The sequence below is a fragment of the Chanodichthys erythropterus genome, chromosome 13, assembly GCF_024489055.1.
Source record: "Chanodichthys erythropterus isolate Z2021 chromosome 13, ASM2448905v1, whole genome shotgun sequence".
Lineage (NCBI taxonomy): Eukaryota > Metazoa > Chordata > Actinopteri > Cypriniformes > Xenocyprididae > Chanodichthys > Chanodichthys erythropterus.
The window spans coordinates 50,263,854-50,279,351 of NC_090233.1; the positions used below are offsets into that span (position 1 = coordinate 50,263,854).

General features: G+C 42.2%; 1 protein-coding gene across 2 annotated transcripts in view; it reads left to right on the top strand.

The window, feature by feature from the left end:
* The first annotated feature begins 10,597 nt into the window (after positions 1–10,597).
* Positions 10,598–15,498, top strand: part of LOC137034499 (lipocalin-like) — a 50,608-nt gene continuing 45,707 nt past the window's right edge. The window contains exons 1-4 of one of the 2 annotated variants that reach the window (XM_067407482.1): positions 10,598–10,727; positions 11,165–11,304; positions 11,387–11,466; positions 11,549–11,659. In XM_067407482.1, the coding sequence (XP_067263583.1) occupies positions 10,632–10,727; positions 11,165–11,304; positions 11,387–11,466; positions 11,549–11,659 (427 nt within the window). In that variant the 5' untranslated portion in view covers positions 10,598–10,631. The remainder of the gene's footprint in view (positions 10,728–11,164; positions 11,305–11,386; positions 11,467–11,548; positions 11,660–15,498) is intronic. The other variant, XM_067407483.1, reaches the window with a different exon arrangement.

Here is a 15,498-nt window from a genome sequence, read left to right on the forward strand (position 1 = left end):
ACGGACCAGTCTGCCAGCCCGAGCCCACTGCCGTCCCAGAGTCAGTTCTCCCTGATATGGCCACGGAGGCCCCTTGGTCTGCCCTGCCGGCGCCGCCCAAGCTTTCTGCCCTGCCACCCAAGCCCAAGCTTTCTGCCCTGCCACCCAAGCCCAGACCTTCTGCCCTGCCACCGCCCAGGCCATCTGAACCACTGAAGGCCTCCTGGTCAGTTCTTCCAGCACCGCCCTGGCACTCAGCCAGGACTCCAGACCTGCTGGAACCCACCTGGTCAGTTCCTCCAGCACCGCCCTAGCACTCAGCCAGGACTTCAGACCTGTTGGCACCCGCTTGGTCAGTTCCTCCAGCACCGCCCTGGCACTCAGCCAGGACTCTGATCCCACTAGAGCCTCCATGGTCTTTTCCCCCGGCTCCCCCCTGGCCTTCAGTTGGGGACTTTGGACCTGGCCCACCATCCCTCCCCCTGGTCCTCCTCCAGTCCACCTCCCTCCTGAGAGTTTTGTTTTTTGTTTTGTCTGGTGGAGCGTCTGGTAGCCGCTCCTTTGAGGGGGGGTACTGTCATGATCACTAGTGGGAGTGCCCTAATCAGCCACTAGAGGGCACTCCAACCCGGACTCTTGTTTTCTACACTTGGACTATTTTTCTGAGAACTCACTTCCTCTGCATTGCACCCAGCTGTCTTGAGTTATGTTCATTAGTGTCTGTCTATTTATACCTGGTTTGTTTCTCCTTTTGTTATCGTGGTTTCATTTATGGTCACCAGTATCTCTGTTTGTTTTCTGTTTGGACTGCTCTGTGGAATTTGACCCTTGCCTGTTTGTGGATTACGTGTTGGATTACCCCATTAAAGCTGCATTTGGATCTTGCCTTCTTGTCTCTGTTCCATACGTGACAGTAGATGAGTTTTCCTGTTCAGTGTGATGACATTTAATGTCCATCTTTTTTTAGTCTATGGTCAGAACACAAAACAGAATGTAGCTTTTGGTCACGCTACAATCACTACTTGCTGAAAAAAAGTAGTTAGCTACTGGAAAGCTACACTTTTAAAAGTAACTATATGCTACTGAATGTAGCTAAAGGGTACATACACACAGTTTCTGCCAATCTCATGTTAATCTTGAATACTTATAGAGTAGGGTATATTCTTATCTCTGAAGAGTCTTTAGTTTTATCAGTTTTATCAGATACGTTTTACCAATTCTTTCTGAAAACAGCCGAGCTCCTGGAGGCATGCCGTGGGTAAAGCTAAAGAGTCACGAGCATGCGCAGCTTTTGCGTAGCGATCATCTAGTTATCGATGATCTGCAAACTATGGTAATGCAGGACTTTCAGTCAGCGGCCGTGATCTCACTGCTCACAATCAAAATGGCATGTTTAATGAGACTGATTTCCTTTAATGGGGATTTAAAAAAAAGGAGTGGGTGGATTTTTATCATTGGAGGGTGGTTGTTCACACACTGCCAACACACATTTATGTCCAAACACCATGCTAAAGTTAATAAATGATACCTAATAATAACAACAATACATAAGACTACTTGAATCTATATGACTACACCTGCACAACTTGACAGTGAGCGCTACATTGAGCAAATTGAAGAGATCAGGACAGACTTTGACAAATGTTTTCAATACTTTACTATACTTGAACCATTCGCTACATTCTTGTGGTTTCCATTTAGATATGAGATTTGAGGTTGATTCCCTTGCTTTGTACCCTTGTGCTTTGGGCAACCCGAGTTCAAGTCCCAACTCATGGACTTTTCCTGATCCCGTCCCCCTCTCTCTCCCACTTTGTTTCCTGTCTACATACAGTCCAATCACAATAAAAGCCAAAAACACCAAAAAATAAATCTTGAAAGACATGCTGGTTAAGCTCCATCCATACACAGAATACAATCAGCATCTTTTAAGTCACTACATAAACATCTCTTATCATATTGGTGGGGGAACGGATTCCGACAGCTGGATTTTTGACGATGGATTCTGTTCCACCCATAGATCTTACACAATGAAGTTCTAATATTTATCAAACTGAACCAGGTTAGTCCATGCCAATAGCCTAGCAGGCAGCACAATGACGTATAGCACCCTTGTGCTTTGGACAATCTGAGTTCAAGTCCCAGCGTATGTTTTCTTGATCCTATCCCCCTCTCTCTCTCCCACTTTGGTTCATGTCTACATATTGTCCTATCACAATAAAAGGCAAAAACACCAAAAAGTCTTTAAACTCATGCTGGTTAAGCTCCATCCACACTCTGAATAGAATCAGCATCTTTTAAGTCACTACTACATCAACTGCTACAGCTTAATTGCGTCTATTGGGCTTGGCCGAGCATCTTTAAATTGATGCTGGTTAAGCTTTTTAACCACTACATCAGCATCTGTCACCATGGGAGTGGCAAACTGATTCTGACAGCTGGATTGTTTTCTGGCAGATTTTTTCCCTACCATGTTTCTTACACAGTGAGGTTCTAGTATTATCAAACTGATGCTCGTTAAACTCCATCCACACACTGAATAGAATCAGCATCTTTTTAGCCTCTACATTGACATCTCTCATCATGGGAGTGGGGAACGGATTCTCACAGCTGGATTGTTTGCTGGCAGATTTTGGCTGGATTGTAAATGGACCTTTGGAGAGAGAGAACATTTAAATTCAATTCAATTCAATTCTCTCTTTTTTTTTTTTTTTTTTTGTATAGCGCTTTTCACAAAACATATCATTTCAAAGCAGCTTTACAGAGAATGCATGTCTACATTACAATTTAAAAAATGCAGTTAGCAAATAATGTAATAATTTGGGCAATTAATTTACAAACACTGTTAGCCGTTTAACTGAAGGTAGAAGCAGTGAGCTCCTGGAAAAATGAATTACATATTAACAATAATTAGGATATATAGAAATTTGGGAATGTGAATGTTGATCCAGATGATAGCGTCTTCTGTAGTCCTTGCAGGAGTTGGCACTGTCTCTTCAAAGGTGTTGGTCATCTGAGGTCTTCTTAAGAGGCTGGATCCATACTCAAGCTGATATACTCTATGATATATGGGCTTCCTGGGGTAAAACAGAAAAGCAAATGAAGAATAATTAGCATAGCTGCTGTTCATAACATTAAGCAAAGATAGTCACGTGCAATTGATCTGATATGAGATGCGTTATGTGAATGCTTGGCTAAAGTGATGCGTTTAAACAGATTTAAACTGGGTGAGCGAGTCTGAGCCCCGAACATTATCAGTAAGGCTATTTCAGAGTTTAGGAGCCAAATGTAAAAATGCTTTCCCTCCTTTAGTGGACTTAGATATCCTAGCTACAACCAGAAGTCCAGGGTTTTGTGATCTTCAAGAGCGTGAAGGATTGTAGGGCGATAGAAGATTGGTACACAGGAGCTAAAGCATTTAGAGCCTTATAGGTCAGTAGCAATACTTTATAATTGATACAGAACTTAATAGGTAACCAGTGTAGAGATGATAAAATTGGTGTTATATGATCATATTTTCTTGACCTGGTAAGAACTCTAGCAGCTGCATTTTGGACTAATTGAAGCTTGTTTATTGAGGAAAACCAGCTGGTAATGCATTACAGTAATCTAGTCGAGACATCATGAATGCATGAACTAACTTTTCTGCATCAGAAATAGATATTCCGTATCTTATAGATAGATATTCCGTATCTTAGCAATGTTTCTGAGGTGGAAGAAGGCTGTTTTTGAAACATATGAAATATGATTTTCAAAGGACAAGTTTCTGTCTAATATAACACCCAGGTCTTTAACTGTTGTGGATGGAGTCACAGTACATCCTTCTAAATGCAAATTGTAGTCTGAGAGATTCTGTGTACAGGTTTTTGGCCCAATAAGTAATACTTCAGTCTTATCTGAATTTAATAGAAGAAAATTACTAGTCATCCAATGTTTTACTTCTTTAACACACTCTGTCAGATTGGATAAATTAGGGATTTCATCTGGTTGTGTTGAAATATATAACTGAGTATCATCTGCATAGAAGTGGAAACGAATTCCATGTTTTCTTATAATATTGCCGAGTGACAGCATGTATATTGAAAATAACAGAGGGCCTAACACCAATCCTTGCGGCACTCCATAATTTACTATCGTTATCTTAGACTTTTCCCCGTTTAAATAGACAAAATTGTGACGGTCTGATAGGTATGACCTAAACCACCGTAATGCCTGTCGCTGAATACCAGTAAAATTTTGTAGTCGATCTAGGAGTATTTTATGATCTATAGTGTCGAACGCAGCACTGAGATCAAGTAACACTAGTATTGAGATACAGCCTTGGTCAGAAGCTAGAAGTAAGTCGTTTGCTATTTTAACGAGCGCATTTTCTGTGCTATGATGAGGCCTGAATCCTGACTGAAATTTTTCATAGTTAGCGTTTTTTTGCAAGAAGGAGCACAATTGGACCGGCACAACTTTTTCTAGTATTTTAGACATAAATGGAAGATTTGAAATGTCTGTAATTTGCCAATACATTTGGATCCAATTGTAGTTTCTTAATGAGGGGCTTAATAACTGCTAGCTTGAACGGTCTTGGGACATGACCAAGAGATAAAGACGAGTTGATAATATTGAGAAGAGGCTCTTCTGCTACAGGTAACAATTCTTTCAGTAGTTTAGTGGGTACTGGATCTAATAAACATATTGTTGGTAAGAAGCAATGATAAGTTTATTTAGCTCTTCCTGTCCTATAGTTGTAAAGTACTGCAACTGTTCTTGAGGGGCGATAATTGAGGCTGAATCACAGAACTCTGTCAAAGGTTGTACATTTACAATTGTATTTCTGATGCTTTCGATTTTCTCAGTAATGAAATTCAAGTCATCATTACTAAAGTGTAATGAAATGTTTTGTTCTGGTGATGTCTGTCTATTTGTTAATCTAGCCACTGTAAACAAGAACCGTGGATTGTTTTGGTTATTTTCTATGAGTTTGCGGAGATGCTCGGCTCTGGCTGCTTTTAGAGTCTTTCTATAACGGGACAAGCTGTCTTTCCACGCAATTCTGAAGACTTCTAAATGATTTTCTAGATTTCAAGTTTCTCTTTTGATAGTGTGAGTAATACTGTTGTACCATGGTGCATTATTTTTCTCTGTAACCTTTTTTAATCTCATGGATGCAACAGTATCTAATGTACTAGAGAAAATGGTGCCCATACTGCTAGTCATGTGTTTAGGTACAATGAGTAGCTGAGACAGATCAGGCAGGTTATTTGTGAAGTTATCTATAGTTGTCGGGAGAATTGTTCTACCTATTCGATATGTTGGTGCATTTTGACAAATATCAGCAGTATGCAGTACGCATGTTACAAGTTAGTGATCAGTGACATCACTTTGCGGTAGAATTTCTATATCGGTAGGATTGATTCCATGTGGTATAATTAGATCTAGTGTATGATTAAAACGATGAGTGGGTCCAGTGATGATTTGTTTGACCCCAAAGGAATTCAGTAAATCTGTAAACGCAGTCCCTAACGCATCATTTGTATTGTCAACATGAATGTTAAAATCACCAACAATCAGCGCTTTATCGACGTTGACCAATAGGTCTGAGAGAAAGTCTGCCAACTCTTTTAGGAAATCAACATAAGGCCCTGGAGGTCTATAAACGGTAGCCAAAGCAAGAGATATTAGCGACTTTTTGCTTGTATATGAGAGTGTAACATTTAACACAAGAACTTCAAATGAATTAAACCTGTAGTTGTTTTATGAGTAACATTAAGAATATCTCTTTAGATTGTTGCAACACCACCCCCACCACGGCCAATCAGACGGCATTTGTTTTTATAACAGTAGCCCGGTGGACAAAACTCATTAAGACCGAAATAATCAGTTGGTTTAAGCCATGTTTCAGTAAGGCAAATTACAGGACTAAAGACTATTATCTGTGATCATTTCATTTTTAAAAACCGCCTTAGGTGTCAGCGATCTAATGTTTAGTAGCCCTAGATTTAGAAATTGTTTTGTGGATTTCTGGTTTGATCACGATCAGATTTTTTTCTAGATCCTTTATTTTTATTGTTAAACCTCACTATTCGGGGAGTAGAGAGTAGTTTCTATGGACTGTACTACACTCACATCTCTATCAATTAAGTGGGCAGAACACAGATTGTGATTTGAGGTTTGACTTACTAGTCATATGGTGCGAAGCGTCTTGGAGATGTTCTCTGACAGAAGATCAGCTCCGATTCTGCTGGGGTGCTGGCCATCAGCATGGAAGAGCCTAGGTCGCTCCCAGAAAAGATTCCAATTATTTATAAAGAGCAGCTTCTGTTCATTACACCAATACATTAACCATTCATTTAAAGCAAATAATCTACTAAACACATTTCATGTCCATGTCGGTATGTTGGAAGCGGTTGGATACGATGATCCTTCAAATGGCTAATTTTCAAAATCACCAAAAAATAAATCTTTAAACTAATGCTGGTTGAGCTCATAGAATAGAGCTCAACCAGCATATTTACAATAGAATTAGAATAGAATCAGAATATTTTAAGCCACTACATCAACCTCTCTCATCATATTGGTGGGGAAACGAATTCCAACAGCTGGATTTTTGCCATCGGATTCTTTTCCCCCCATGGATCTTACACAATGAGGTTCTAATATTTTTCAAACTGAACATGGCTAGTCGATACCAATAGCCTAGTGGGCAGCACGCAGACATATAGCACTCTTGTGCTTTGGGCAACCCAAATTCAAATCCCAGCTTGTGGACTTTTTCTGATCTCGTCACCTTCTCTCTTCCACTTTGCTTCCTGTCTACATACTGAAGGCAAAAAAAGGCAAAATCACCAAAAATCCCACCCTGTTTCTTACACAATGAGGTTCTAATATTTATAAAACTGATGCTGGTTAAACTCCATGCACTCACAGAATAGAATCAGCATCTTTTAAGTCACTACATCAGCATCTCTCATCACATTGTTAGGGGAACAGATTCTGACAGCTGGATTGATTGCTGTCACATTTTTCCCCCCAGCATGTTTCTTACACAATGAAGTTCTGATATTTATCAAACTGATGCTGGTTAAACTCCATGCACTCACAGAATAGAATCAGCATCTTTTTAGTCACTACATCAGCATCTCTCATCATGGGAGTGGGGAATGGATTCTCACTGCTGGATTGTTTGCTGCCAGATTTTGCCTGAATTGTAAATGGAACTTTGGAGAGAGAGAACATCCAAATTTACAAAACACAGGATGGCCACAGGTGATGGCAAACAGGATTTCAGTGGTAAGCCTGAAGAACCTAATTCAACAGCAAATGAGTTATTATTCACCTGAGTGTAAGCAAGCAGAAAAATAGGAAAGGTCTAGAGGATATAGCCAATTTATGTGTGTATTAATTAATTAATTAATTAATTAATTAATTAATTCAGAGTTTATTCACAAATACCACTACCAGCACAATACAGCAGGGGTACAGAAATACAACATTGGTACAGTGAAATGGATCCCCCAAAGAAGCAAAAAGAAAGCTTTTTGGGGGGTACATTGTTTATGAAAAGAAAGAAAGAAAGAAAGAAAAGAAAGAAAGAAAGAAAGAAAGAAAGAAAGAAAGAAAGAGAAAGAAAGAAAGAAAGAAAGAGAAAGAAAGAAAGAAAAAAAAGAAAGAAAATATTTTATATATATAAATAAATATATAAGTGGAACATACACATATAAGTGGAACATACACATATAATCATACATATACATCCCTGTAGACCATGAAAAAAACAGTTCATATTAAATATAGGTTAATAGATAATATTTTTTTAGTTGTCTTTTAAAGTTGGAGATAGAGGGCAACACCTTAAGGCCATCGTCAATCCCATTCCAAATCTGCGGCCCCCTACAGACAACGCTCAAACTGGTGCGGACATGTCGACGATATTTACCAAATATAAGTGATTTGGTTCTCGTTTGATATGTATGCTGGGGCCTGGAGATAGGAACAAGGCTACTCAGATTATTTACTATTTGAAACATAAAGCAGGCATTATGATATTTATTCAGCTCAGTGAGTCTTAGTAACTCAAAGCGATAACATAGAAGGTGAGTAGAAGAATTTGACTCTGACCAGGACAAAGCCTGTATGGCTTTCCTTTGTAATGATGCAAGTTTTTTAAGATGACTTATGAAGGTGTTGCACCATATCACATTACAGTAATTCAGATGTGGCTCAAAGAGAGTTTTATACAACAACAGTAGGGAAGACAACGGAATAACGTGTCTGATCTTATAAAACAAGCCAACATATTTTGACAGTTTATTTACAAGATGATCAATATGACATTTGAAGGTAAGTGATTCGTCAATGAGGACCCCCAAGAATTTAGTGGAATACACCCTTTTTATCAGTTGATCATTAATTTTAATCAGGCAATTTTTTCTTGGTCGAACTGAATATAATAAAATTTGTTTTACTTACATTTAAAGACATTTTGTTACATTTAAACCAAGAGTCAACTTTAATTAACTCTGAATTGACTATATCTTGTAAAATAATTAGTTTACTATGTGATATAAACAAATTTGTATCGTCTGCAAAAATAATTTTATGAAAGTGTGCCGATGAATTTACAAAATCGTTTATATATAAAATAAATAAGAGTGGCCCTAAAATAGAGTCCTGGGGGACCCCCAAGATTATGGGCTTACAAGCAGAATTATGATCATTGACGATGACATACTGTTCCCTCCCATATAGATAACTTTTGAACCATTCAAGTATAAACTGCCTATCCTAATCACAGTCTGTATCACAGTCCATCAAGCTTGTTGATGGACATCACTGCATTGAGCTTCCATTGAAGAAAAAGGATGTAGCGTTTGTTGTTACTTCTCTGCTTGCATTATTTCTGAAAAGGAAATTCCAAAGAAATTCAGCTTTCCACTAGGAATATTGTAGTTTCATGGAGGACATGTTACTCAAAGGTCATGCTGAAAATATCCCTGAAAGTGAAATTGAAGCAAAACGTTTCAGAATCTTGTACATCCCACACCACAGGGTGTATCACCCACAAAAACACAAACTTTGAGTGTTTGAATAAGCGGCTACCTACCAAGGAAAATCACTAAACTTTCAACTGTTATAAGGACACAAATTGAATACTTCTCTCATTGGTGTGCTGATGAGATTCAGACATAAGCCAATAGCCCTTGCAGCAGATGTGTAAGCGATGTTTCATCAGATCAGAGTTCCTGCTGAAGACAAAGACCTGTTGAGATTCCTGTTCAGATTCAGTCAAGAAGACGAAATTTGTTTGGATTTTAGGTATAAATATGTTGGTAATTGTTTTGATAAACAAAGACAATTAGGGCTGGTATGTAAGAGCCAATTTAACATCAATAATTTGTATATTATTATTGTTTGCTTTGAGTGTTGATTTGCACGTAATAACTTTAAGTATCATTTTTGTAACTTTCTTTGAGATGCAATTCTGATATTTCCTATATATATATATATATATATATATATATATTTCAGTATTATTTCCTATGTTTTCTGATGTATAATTTCTGTACTTTTTATGTAACGACCACGTCCACTTGTTGTTATGCAAGATTGAAAAGGTTCAGGCAGGGAAATAAGGGAGAAACTGTTTTCTTACTGTTTTGCTGTCATTTATGGATACAACTTGTGTTTAAACATTTAAGGAAAGACAAGATAAAGGTTTAACAGGTGTAATATCATTGGATACAAGAACCAACAAGATTTTTGTATAATTTTGTTTTGATTAAACTCGTACTTGTTTACAATGTTTTTGTGATGAGTTCAGTGAGGTTAATCTAGGACTTTGTATCTACAGCTAGGATATGTTGAATAATATTTATTTGTTTAATTGATTTCTTTCCCAAATTGCACTGACTGCTCCAAAATATGAGACACCAATGTTTCAGGAGTTTAGGACACAGAACAGGACATGTGTATTCAATAACAGATTTATTTCCTATTTGAGTTTATGTATATTCTTTATTTTTTAAGATGAACTGTTTATCCAAGGCATTGTTAGATTCCAGTGTTTCTTGTCATAGCTATGCAAAGATTTGATTTCAAAAACAGTATCATAGACATTAAACAATTTCTTGTTATGATTTTTAATCTGTATTTAACCTCAGAATGATCTCAAAGTAAAAAGAGGTGCTAAAGTCTAATTTTGTGGTGGCTGTGCTTTAAAATTAAATGATTATAAGTGATGAAGGATTTTAAAATCTGACAGTAATCAGTGTTGAGTACTACTGTTAGGTTAACCTGCCTGGTTTAAATGTTTGAAAATGATTAACAGTTGAAAGCTTCATTAGAAATGTTTATAAAAATTATCAAATGTAGTCACTTACATTACTTTAATAAAGTAATTTAAATGGTAATGATACTATTTTAAATAGGCTAACTAGTAATCTGTAACCTATTACATTTTCAAAGTAACCTTCCCACACTGGTTAAGTATTATGTTGAAGTGCATTCTGGTGTGTGTATGTGTGGTGGTGTGAGTGTGTGTGTGTGTGTGTGTGTGTGTGTGTGTAAGGGGCATGTATTTATGAAACGTAGGGCTGTGCTATATAAGAGCATGTTGTTAGACTCAGAATTCACCCCAGATCAAGATTCCTTCTGCAGTAGCCATGCCAACCACAATGCTGGGATTGCTGGGAGTTTTGCTCTGTGCCCTTGCCGTTAGTTCTGATGTCACGCCACAGCCTGACTTTAACATCAAGAGGGTAATACTGCAAGATGCTGATGAGAGGAGGAATCTATATATATATATGAAGAGTTTCGTTGCAAAACGAGATAAATCCATTTTTTGAATTTTTCAAAAATCTTGTTTTTTGGTTGTGCATTCCAATTAATATCAATTCAACTGCAGTTGGTTTGTTTTGATTTAAACCTTCATAACTTAAAAAAATACAGCTAAGTAGCACCATAAAACAAAATAATAACATGATAACATAATAATAAACATGTTTTGACAAAAATGTTAAAAACGGATTTATCTCGTTTTGCAACGAAACTCTTCATATATATATATATATATATATATATATATAATATAGCCTATATATGTATCCCACAGATTTGTAATGATGCAGGGACATGAACTATATTTAGAGACCAGAATATCCTTTGGAAAATATTGATGTGTGTGTCCTTCATATAGATGGCTGGGAAATGGTACCTGATTGGTATTGCCAACAGTGATGAGTGGTTTGTCAACTGTAAGGCTGGCTTGAAGATGGGAGTCGCCATGCTGACTCCAACTGATGAAGGAGATCTGGAGATGGCATATTCTAGTCTCAAGTAAGATAAACTGATTACTAAAAATAAGAATGAATGAAACTTTCCCATGTTAGATAATGCAAGATTTCACTTGTTTTTCCAGTCCTGATGGAACATGCTGGAGGATAAACCAATTCGTTACTAAGTCTGATTTTCCTGGAATATTCAGCTTCAACAGTAAACGTAAGGAAGATATGATCACCTAGACATGAAATACAGTATAGTGGTTTATACTGGACTCAAATGAAAAATGTTTGTTCCACAGGCTGGGAGACTTACAAAATAACTTTTGTTGATGTGAAATATGATGAATATGTTTTGATCCACACTGTCAAGACCAAGGACGGCTCCACTACAGTGGTCAGCAAACTCTACGGTAACAGCTCCAGCATCAACACACCTTAAAATTAACGTGAATTTGTAGCAGTTTGTAATCAAAGTGTCACGATCACCAGTGAGAGTGCCCTATCAGCCACTAGAGGGCACTCCATTCCGGACTCTCATTTCCACCCATTGCATTCACTACATTACCCATAACGCACTCCCCGGACTCATTATCACCATGTCATTGCACCCAGCTGTTTTGCGTTCTCTCATCAGTGTCTGTCTATTTATACCCTGTTTGTTTCTGCTTTTGTCATGGAGTTTGCAGTTCTGGTCACCCGTTTCTTTGTTTGTTTTCTGGTTTTCTGTTTTTGACTGCTTTGTGGATTTTGACCCCTGCCTGTTTCTGGATACGACTTTGGATTACCCATTAAACTCTACTGCACTTGGATCTGTCTGTTGTCAGTGAGTCCACTCCAGAGCCCGCTCCAGTCAGTGAGTCCACTCCAGAGCCCGTTCCAGTCAGTAAGTCCACTCCAGTCAGTGAGTCCACTCCAGAGCCCGCTCCAGTCAGTGAGTCCACTCCAGAGCCCGCTTCAGTCAGTGAGTCCACTCCAGAGCCCGCTTCAGTCAGTGAGTCCACTCCAGAGCCCGCTTCAGTCAGTGAGTCCACTCCAGAGCCCGCTTCATTCAGTGAGTCCACTCCAGAGCCCGCTTCAGTCAGTGAGTCCGCTCCAGTCAGTGAGTCCGCTCCAGTCAGTGAGTCCACTCCAGAGCCCGCTCCAGTCAGTGAGTCCACTCCAGAGCCCGCTCCAGTCAGTGAGTCCACTCCAGAGCCCGCTCCAGTCAGTGAGTCCACTCCAGAGCCCGCTCCAGTCAGTGAGTCCACTCCAGAGCCCGCTTCAGTCAGTGAGTCCGCTCCAGTCAGTGAGTCCACTCCAGAGTCCGCTCCAGTCAGTGAGTCCAATCCAGAGCCTGCTCCAGTCAGTGAGTCCACTCCAGAGTCCGCTCCAGTCAGTAAGTCCGCTCCAGAGTCCGCTCCAGTCAGTAAGTCCGCTCCAGCCAGTGAGGCCATTTTGGGTAAGCCACCGCCTCACCCTCATAAGTGGAGGAGAAGGAGGAAAAGGGCTTCCTCCATCCTACAAGGCCTGGAGACCACTCTAGTGGTTGATCGTGGGTTCTCCAAGCGCCTTTCCCTGCCGGCGCCAACGAAGCGCCTTGCCCTGCCGGCGCCAACGAAGCGCCTTGCTCTGCCGGCGCCAACGAAGCGCCTTGCCCTGCCGGCGCCAACGAAGCGCCTTGCCCTGCCGGCGCCAACGAAGCGCCTTGCCCTGCCGGCGCCAATGAAGCGCCTTGCCCTGCCGGCGCCAACGAAGCGCCTTGCCCTGCCGGCGCCAACGAAGCGCCTTGCCCGCCACCGTCGCCAGAGCAGCCCGAGCCCGCCGCCGTCCCGGAGCAGCCCGAGCCCGCCGCCGTCCCGGAGCAGCCCGAGCCCGCCGCCGTCCCGGAGCAGCCCGAGCCCGCCGCCGTCCCGGAGCAGCCCGAGCCCGCCGCCGTCCCGGAGCAGCCCGAGCCCGCCGCCGTCCCGGAGCAGCCCGAGCCCGCCGCCGTCCCGGAGCAGCCCGAGCCCGCCGCCGTCCCGGAGCAGCCCGAGCCCGCCGCCGTCCCGGAGCAGTCCGAGCCCGCTGCCGTCCCGGAGCAGCCCGAGCCCGCTGCCGTCCCGGAGCAGCCCGAGCCCGCTGCCGTCCCGGAGCAGCCCGAGCCCGCTGCCGTCCCGGAGCAGCCCGAGCCCGCTGCCGTCCCGGAGCAGCCCGAGCCCGCTGCCGTCCCGGAGCAGCCCGAGCCCGCTGCCGTCCCGGAGCAGCCCGAGCCCGCTGCCGTCCCGGAGCAGCCCGAGCCCGCTGCCGTCCCGGAGCAGCCCGAGCCCGCTGCCGTCCCGGAGCAGCCCGAGCCCGCTGCCGTCCCGGAGCAGCCCGAGCCCGCTGCCGTCCCGGAGCAGCCCGAGCCCGCTGCCTTCATCGAGCTGTCCGCTCTCCCTGATACGGCCACGGAGGCCGTCACCGAGCTGCCCGCTCTCCCTGATACGGCCACGGAGGCCGTCACCGAGCTGCCCGCTCTCCCTGATACGGTCACGGAGCAACCTTGGTCTGCCCTGCCGCCACCACCCAGATCTTCAGTCCTGCCGCCGTCACCCAAGCCTTCTGCCCTGCCGCTGCCGCCCAGGCTTTCTGCCCTGCTGCTACTGCCCAGGCCGTCTGAACCGTTGGAACCAGCCTGGTCAGTTCCTCCGGCACCACCCTGGCAATCAGCCAGGATTCCAGACCCGCTGGAACCAGCCTGGTCAGTTCCTCCAGCACCACCTTGGCAATCAGCCAGGATTCCAGACCCGCTGGAACCAGCCTGGTCAATTCCTCCGGTGCCACCCTGGCTTTCAGTGGGGCGGCCTGGATCTGGCCCGCCATCCCTCCCCCTGATCCTCCTCCGGTCCACCTCCCTCCTGAGTTTTGTATGTTTTTGTGTTTTGTCTGGTGGAGCGTCTGGTAGCCGCTCCTTTGAGGGGGAGTAATGTCACGATCACCAGTGAGAGTGCCCTATCAGCCACTAGAGGGCACTCCATTCCGGACTCTCATTTCCACCCATTGCATTCACTACATTACCCATAACGCACTCCCCGGACTCATTATCACCATGTCATTGCACCCAGCTGTTTTGAGTTCTCTCATCAGTGTCTGTCTATTTATACCCTGTTTGTTTCTGCTTTTGTCATGGAGTTTGCAGTTCTGGTCACCCGTTTCTTTGTTTGTTTTCTGGTTTTCTGTTTTTGACTGCTTTGTGGATTTTGACCCCTGCCTGTTTCTGGATACGACTTTGGATTACCCATTAAACTCTACTGCACTTGGATCTGTCTGTTGTCTCCATGATTCGAACGTGACACAAAGAGTGTGCCGGGTTTCCTCCTGCAGGCTAACAGGTTTTAAGCAAACGCTGGTAATACACATTTAGTCAACAAAACAAAACCATAAATGCTATAAAATGTGCACACTCATACTGAGAGAAAAGAACAGCAGATGCTGGCTTTTTCAGACAGTTGAAGTTAGCAAACTAGCCTCTTAACCAATCTCTTACTACTTTACCTTAAGCAAACGCTGTTATAATACTGTTACAGATTTTGTTAACAAAAAAAAAAAAAAAAAAAGAATGCTAGAAAAGTGTGCACACTGAGAGAAATAAAAAGCAGATGCTGGCTATTTTCACATCTTTTAACATTTAGTTAACAAAAAAAACAACAAAAAACATGCACATATTAGTTTTTTTTTCAATGGACCCTTTGCTAAGCCCCGCCCTCCTTAGTTACCACCTTAGTTAGACCACCAAACTTTTAGGACACCGGGTATCAGATTTACACAATCCTTACGCACAACCCTTTGGCATGTTTCCCTCGCTCAAAAGCTTGACAGACCTCCCGCGCCTAGTTATGGTTGCTAAACCACGATTGGTCCGTGGCAGTTTTCAGGCGTGGCCTGGCGAAGGGTCAATTGCTAACAACCGTTTACCAATACTTAAAGTACTTTTTCTAAACTCTTAAAACACATACATCACACAATTAGCCAAATAGTTAATTTTCTGCGCAAAACCATATTTTGTTAAATAAACACAAACTCTATATTTCAAAACACTAAAAACCTTTTTCAACACATACTAACTCTATCAAAACACAGAAAACCTGATTCAGAATCGAGTTGGTCTGTCAAACACTAACAGTGGTTCCCTTTCATGGAACATCGACGCTGCGTAGTCGCTTTGGGAACACCTCTGCGTGATTACGTTTTGAAGCACTCGTGAAATCAAACCAATAGTGTAGCGGGACGTCAGAGCGGGTGACGTCACGGA